We start from the raw sequence: 7,421 nt of genomic DNA, 5'->3' as shown, positions 1-7,421 counted from the left end.
GGGTTTAGCAAAGTCTGTTTCAGCAGCCAAAGTGATTTACGTCTGGTTCCACACATACAGAGGCGGTACAAGAACTGGTGGCATCTTTGCCTGGAGAGAGACTAAGGTCTTTAAAGGCTTAATAACCTGGGGGAGGTCTGGGTCGTTTCACAGTTCAGCGGGGAGATTGCTGTGCTGTGTCAGCCATACCCTCCGGTATATGTATACTATGCTGTTTCTGGAAGAATAAAGATATGAAATTGAGTTTAAAAAATGAAGGAGGAAAGAAATCAAAGGAGATTTCCATATTCTACACTGTTCTCGTAAGCACAGAGAAACTTTGAATCTATGGTGGAGATAGCAAATGCACCTTTGATTCGTATGAATGAACTTTATTAATTTGCAGTGGAGACGTTGTGCAATAGCGAACTTTGTGATTTAGCAAAAGGAAGCAGAGTTAAGAGAAGCAGCCCACAATCCAATATAAAATCTACTTTATTTTAAAAAAGTTTATGATGCTACTTCAAAGCCTATGATATACTGCTGAATGTGTTATAACAATGACTACAAGTTACGTGAAAACCATTTGATTAAATCTTCCCTGTGAAGTAGGCTAACTCATTTTCCAGACAGTGGCATGTTTGGATATATTCTGCATTTACATCTTTATCGGGGCTTTGAATGGGTTATATGTTATAAACTGTACAGGTTTTCAGAATGCTTGAGAGTATTTATGGTATCAGGTGAAATATGCCTGCAAGACATTGCAGATGGGGAAAAAATTATCACCACTAGTACGTGTCTGCTTAGAAACCTCTCAATATTACTTACTCAGTGGTGCTATAAAAATCATGCTTGCAGGATTCAGGTCTCTTGTTCACTTACATGCAAAGTAGGCAACTAGAATTTTTATTTGCTGGTATTTATAGCACCACTCGCTTTGTGCAGTAGAGCCCAGTTGTTAGGGCTAATGTGAGGTCCCACTGCCAGATAGTTTGTGGATTAAAGGCACAGCACGTGGTGAATCAATGTGAACTTGTCTTAACTAAAAAACTGTCAGCACTTCATTTTACCTGCCTTCCTCCCCCCCCACCCCCAGCAGTACGTGGGTTTTGTTGCAATAAATTTGTCCGTGCGTGTTAATTCATTCATTTGTGGTCTTTGGCGCGTGCTGGGTTTTCTCCTAGGTGCGCTCCCTGCTTTGTCTGTACTGTCTTACAAAGGACACCTGTTTTTTCTGAGCTGTAAAGAGGATTAAGGAAACTAAACTAAGTGCAAGTCAGTGGATAACACTCAGAGAAAGGACACCTAACACTGTGGGTCAAAGGAAACCAAAAAGGGATCCCTGTGACTTAAGCCCAAATCATTACAGTATTTAGGCATTAACCCCAGTGGAAACCAGAGGGAATTTGGCCCTTAAGTAGGTGCTGGGATCTTAAGTGCCTTTGAGAACATCAGTCCCAGTGCTGCAAATTGCTGAGTGCCTCCTGATTCGCTGGGAACGGATCGCTGGTTCTGTCAGACTGTACTGGGGTTTATAAAATGGGGGGGAAAGGCTAGGAAATTTGTAATACTGCAGCTCCTAGGCACACTAGTTTAAGGAAAATCTCTGTCCAGCGAGGTACTGTATGGGGAACAAGCCGCAATCCCAAATCCAAAACAAGATGCAGCTGACGATCGTGGACAAAGATAATGAATGGGAATGCAGCAAGTGTTGGAAAGGCTCTGGGTTTTTTATAGTGCTGCTCTGGACTAAACTTGTTCTGTTCTAGTTGGAGCGAGAGTTAAATTTCTATATGGAGGCTGATGGCATTCAGGTTCCTGAGTTAAGCCTGGGCAAAAATTAAAGCATTTTTTAATGTTGTAAGATCTAATTGCCACATAAATAAACAGCTGGAAGTACTTAGTACCACTTAAAGAATTCACTGTGTTTAATGTTACTGTAACTCCAGATACACTGAAAAACCAGGTTGCCTAGAGACTGGAAAAAATGTGAATAAACTGAATAAAGATGGGTAGCTGTTCTGCTTAGTACTAACCTCAGGGCTCATTTGATATTATTAAGGACCCAGGTAGCGTAAGGTCACTGGTTTCACTGTACAGGGACATTAAAGAAAAGCCATGTCCCAGTGTCACGCTAATAGCGGAAATTAGAAATTAGGTAGACTTTATTTTTTAAGGGACGTGAGAGTTTTTGATGGGGAGAACGTAGGTGTTGCTAGTGAGATATTTCAGGTAGTTTAGAGTGAAATGTCAGTGTAGCCGGTGTGGTACCACTGAAGGGATTCTGGCCTTTGACACGCCTTAAACTAGTGACATTAGTGGCTTTACTGACCAGTGTTTATGTATCTTCTGAAAAGAGACTAAGCTTTTGTTTTTATTTCTTCTTAACATTGTAAATCTTTTGGCATCATTTTTGGTTTTGTAGCGCCTAAAGTAAGAGTCAAAATATTAGGGATGTTTCCCAGCTGTACTCAGCTTTGCATCCTAAATCACTTGCGCTGCAAGTACAGTTTATGTTGAGAAATGCCTGGTTTAAAAAGACATAAACTGCTGATGGTACAAATTAGGGGGTACTTAAGGAAAAGGGGAAGATAGCCGAGATGTGTGTTTGCATGGTTCGCTTCCGTGCAACTCTGGCAGATGCGTTTACATTCCCAGAGAATCTTTCAATATTTCTTGTGAAGTATGCGGAAGGGAAACTAAAGTAGATCCTTTGCGATATAGGGAAAAAAAAAAAATACAGCATGCAGTGTGTGTTCCTCGTGTTTCTTTTTCTCATGCCGGTGCTGCTTACATGGTTGTGTTCCCAGTAGAAGTTTTGGATTATACAAACCAGTTTTCAGAAAAACTACTATGTGGCTGAAGTGGCTGTTACACCCAGCGAAAGACCAGCAGCAAGGGTAAAAAGTTCAGGAATAAGCCGACATCTGAAATTTATTTACAGACAATGTTGGAAGAATACTTGAGAATAACAGTTACATGAGGAAAGAAAACAATGGTTTGCAAATGACTCGCAGCTAGTAGAAAAAGGATAAATTGAGTTCAGTATTTAATGTCAAATCTATTAGGTGGAAGGTTGTCAGAAATACAAAGCATTGACCTAGTTTAGGGTTAAATACTTACAGCTTTTTTTGCAAGAAAGTATTTGCAAGTGTTTTTTGCAAAACACTGAAGCTTTTTGGTTTTGTTGGGTTTTTTTCTTGCTTTCTAACTCATCAAATATTTTATTACTTTAGAACATAGTGTAGGATTAGAACAGAAAAGCAGGTGGACTGCTTAAATCGGTGTAGTCAAAACAATTGATATTAAATGCAATTTAAATAAGCAAAGAGAAAAATTATGTAAAAATATTAATTATTTTAATTACGTTTTTACCTAAGGAGTAGTTATATTGGTTATAAACCATTCAAGTGTGCTGAATTACACTAAGTATAGACTCTAAATTAGGCATTTTTTGTTAATGGGCATGCTTTCTACAAATACCTGTGAAAGTCTATTCAAACATAAGCAGAGGTGAAAATATATATATTCTAATCTGAATTTGTCTTTTATTCTAAAGTGGGGAAATACTCATTTTTTTTCTTGTGATTTTTCTGATTGCAGGAGGAATTTGAGTGTAATTACAAGGCATAAAACAAACCTTAGAAAACTTTTTTAAACCTTTTTTTTAACTTGGCAGTAAGAATCGGTTTCCAGCGTGGGGAAATTTGGGGAAATGTGCTCTTGTTTTTTAATCTAGCTGCTTTAGTAAACAGGGAAGTGTTGTTTGTGAGCAGAACTGCTGTTTCTTGTTTCCATCTCTTTCAAAACATTGCAACTAGCAGACCTTTCCCTTTCAGATTCTGCTTTTGCTCACGGATTGATGCCCAGCAAAGGCTTTCCTGGGTTTTCAGCTCCTGCGTTCACAAGTATTGCTTTAATCATTGACTGAACTGACCCGGTTGGATAAACTGAAATGAGGAAAGTTTATCATTGCTCTTTTGGAAGTGGCAAATTTAACGTGGGGTCAGTTGTCGGAAATGGGGTCAGCGCTTTGAGCCAGGTTGGCTGTGAATCCGGGCTACGGATCAGTTAACGTTTTGCAACGTTACCCCTCGAGTTAACTGCCCTGTGAAGGTGTCTCTGCTAGCAGGTAGCTCACAGCAGGCTGTTACGTGTACTAAGTGGAAAGCCAGTTTTATTGAGTGTTATTGTTGAATAATTCAAATTAGTATTTAAATAACAATGAATTAAACTCTTCATCCACCTTGAAACAGAGAAGAATGTAAATGCCGGGATACTTCTGTGGTTTAACTCTTCTGAAACTTAACTTGTTACAAATGAGGCTTTTTGGTAGTAGACAACTACAGTTGAAGACAAATAGATTAGTTCTAGCCCAAGTAAAAATGAAGGATTTGGGTTGAATTGTGATCTCAATAGACGCATTAGGGCAATTCAGTAACTTTGGGATCTCACTGGATTCCTGAAAGCATGTAGAAAAAAGCAGCAAATGGAGCAATTCAGAGAAAGCTCTCTGGACTAAATGTTCCTGTCTGTGATTGTGGGGACCAGACTGGGTGACCCACATGTTCCTGGTCAACCTTATGTTCCTATGAAACAATTCAAGAAGCAGCTGTTATTTTAAACCTTAGCCTGTCTGCAGTGGGATCTCTTAGCTGTTCCCCAGTTTCACAGAGGAAAACGAAATCTGGCAAAGGGCATGAGGTCTCGGAGATGTGGAAAAGCTGTGGTCAAAAGGAATACCCACAAAGGATGAGGCAGCTATATCCAACTGTATGCCTTCTGTGGCACCTGTCATGAGAAAAGGGTGCAATGGATAGCCTGAAATGGCAAAGAGAAAGACATTATAAATAGAAATGCCAGAGGAAGAACTGCTAATTATTTCTCACCTCTCTTGTTTTCAGGGTATGGCCTTTACGTTACATGAACGACAGATGCTTGGGTTGCAAGGACTTCTACCTCCTAAAATAGAGACACAAGACATTCAAGCCTTACGCTTTCATAAGAATTTGGCAAAAATGACTGACCCCTTGGAAAAGTAAGCACTCCTCTGGCCTTGTTTCGTCATGCAAGTAAATGGAAATTACTGTAAAATATTTCATGGGGATAACCAAACAAGGTTTCTATGCCTCCACTGGGTTTCTGAGTTGTTGGAGGCTATTTTCACTTTTGCACAGAAAACTGCTTTCATCAAGCATGCTTTCATCAAGCATGCATTCATCATGCAGCTAAATGAGGTTGGGGAGCTTTTTTCCTTATATCCCGTAGTCATAAGGTAACGAAAAAGACTGTGCACAAATTAGCCGGTAACAAAGCTGCAAACCTTGCTGTAATATGTATTTCTGTAATATGTAAGATTTGGGCGGCAGGTTGTTAGAGCACAGAACTATTGGAGGGGGGGAAGGGGGCAACTAGTGCATGCTAGAAAAATATGTGAGAGTGAAGGCAAATTGAGGGTTTGATAATTAGGTATGAAAAATAGTCTTTATCATACACAGTTGTCACTGCTAGAAAGGCATTACAGGGTTAGAATTTTGAGTCTCATAATAGGTAATTGTCGTGGTTTAACCTCGGTTGGCAACTAAGCACCACGCAGCCGCTCACTCACTCCCCCCCTCCCGATGGGATGGGGGAGAGAATTGGAAAAGCACGTGAGAAAACTTGTGGGTTGAGATAAAAACAGTTTAATAATTGAAATAAAATGATAATGATAATAATATGATAATAGTAATAATACACAAAGCAAGTGATGCACAGTACAATTGCTCACCACCCGCCGACCGATGCCCAGCCAGTCCCCGAGCAGCGGCCCCCCCGGCCAGCTTCCCCCAGTTTATGTACTGAGCATGACGTCCCATGGTATGGAATGTCCCTTTGGCCAGTTTGGCTGTGCCCCCTCCCAGCTCCCTGTGCATCAGTCGGTAGAGCATGAAAAACTAGAAAGTCCTTGGCCAGTGTAAGCACTACCTAGCAACAACTGAAACATCGGTGCCTTATCAATTTTGTTCCCATCCTAAATCCAAAACACAGCACTGTACCAGCTACTGGGAAGGAAGTTAACTCTATCCCTGCTGAAACCAGGACAGTAATTTTTTAATATCTTTTTTTTTGTTTAACCCACTGGTTTGGTGAAAAAAAATGTGAAGGATTTTGATTTGGTTTTTTTTTAGAATGGCATGTTTTTGGCATCCTGTTACTGTTTTCATACAAGCCTGTGTATATCTGCATGTAAAAAAAAGCAGTCTCCTAAAGGCGAGAGGAGCATTGGAATGGTTTGAGGCTTACTGGACCGCATCAAAACTCTTTTGTTCTCATGAAAACCAAAAGATGACTTTTAAGTCCCCATCATGTCACTTGCTGATCTGAAACAGTCATGTCATCTGTATTGGCAAAGTGCCCCGTTGCTGTAGCCTAAGACAAATCACTAATTCATTATCTTTATGTTGTTGGGTCAGCAAGGCTGAATATGAATTGATACGTGGTAGACTGGTAGGTAAATTTGCAAAAATGCAGGCTTAATTGACACACTTAGGTAAGTCCTTCAACATGAACTTTTTGTTAGGAGTTAATTCATTTTACAACTGTGTTAATATTAGGATTAACAAGACCTTATTGTCAGGACCTTACTTTTTTTGGATGAAAAATTCTTTCACTGCTGATTTTGTTTTTTAACAGTAGCGAGACTCCCAGCTGCATCCTGTAATAAATCCATGGGTTATCTTTTATCGCAATGCATGTTTGTGCATTAAGTTTTTAGCATGCGTGGTATGTCATATCCACTATTTTTATTTCAGCTTTTTAGTACTGCTACTCTCTTTTCCAACTTTTGTTTAGTGCTCAAAGCCGGACTTGAGCGGAGGCAGGAATTTCATGAAGAAATAATAAGAAGCAAGTTTGGTTTTTTGCTTTGACGTTTTTCACATTGTTTTATATAAGCATAAATGTGAAACAATAGGTGGGGTTTTTTTCTCTTGCTTGATTTCAGGTATATCTACATAATGGGAATCCAAGAGAGAAATGAAAAATTATTCTATAGGGTATTACAAGATGATATTGAGCGGTTAATGCCAATTGTATACACCCCAACAGTAGGCCTTGCCTGCTCCCAGTACGGACACATCTTCAGGAGACCAAAGTAAGAACAATAGATATCTATTGCTGCTACTTTTTATTGTCATTTTCTCTATATACTTGCCTGAGGTTTGGAAATGTTTTATTTCATTTTCATTTCGATTCAGCTATACAAGAGTTGTGCCAATTCAGGGCAGTAAAGTTACCCCTCTGCTCAGGAGGGGTAACTCACCGTTAAATGCACACCTGCACGCAGCCTGCGCAGAGAGGCAGGAACAGGAGTGCACGCACACCCCTACAGCAGATTTTGCTGGAGGAAGCTCGGGCTCACGGTGGTCCCGGCAGAATCGAAGCCGTGCAACATGTTC

General features: G+C 40.0%; 1 protein-coding gene across 1 annotated transcript in view; it reads left to right on the top strand.

Moving 5' to 3' along the window:
* Nucleotides 1-7,421, top strand: part of ME2 (malic enzyme 2, NAD(+)-dependent, mitochondrial) — a 27,004-nt gene that overhangs the window by 4,871 nt on the left and 14,712 nt on the right. Inside the window, exons 2-3 of the mRNA XM_009323067.1 lie at nucleotides 4,887-5,020; nucleotides 6,968-7,117. Coding sequence (XP_009321342.1) covers nucleotides 4,887-5,020; nucleotides 6,968-7,117 — 284 coding nt within the window. The remainder of the gene's footprint in view (nucleotides 1-4,886; nucleotides 5,021-6,967; nucleotides 7,118-7,421) is intronic.

The sequence above is a fragment of the Pygoscelis adeliae genome, unplaced genomic scaffold (assembly GCF_000699105.1).
Source record: "Pygoscelis adeliae isolate BGI_AS28 unplaced genomic scaffold, ASM69910v1 Scaffold174, whole genome shotgun sequence".
In the NCBI taxonomy this organism is placed as follows: domain Eukaryota; kingdom Metazoa; phylum Chordata; class Aves; order Sphenisciformes; family Spheniscidae; genus Pygoscelis; species Pygoscelis adeliae.
The sequence above is the reverse complement of the archived record's forward strand: the minus strand, read 5'-3'. Positions and strand labels throughout refer to the sequence as shown.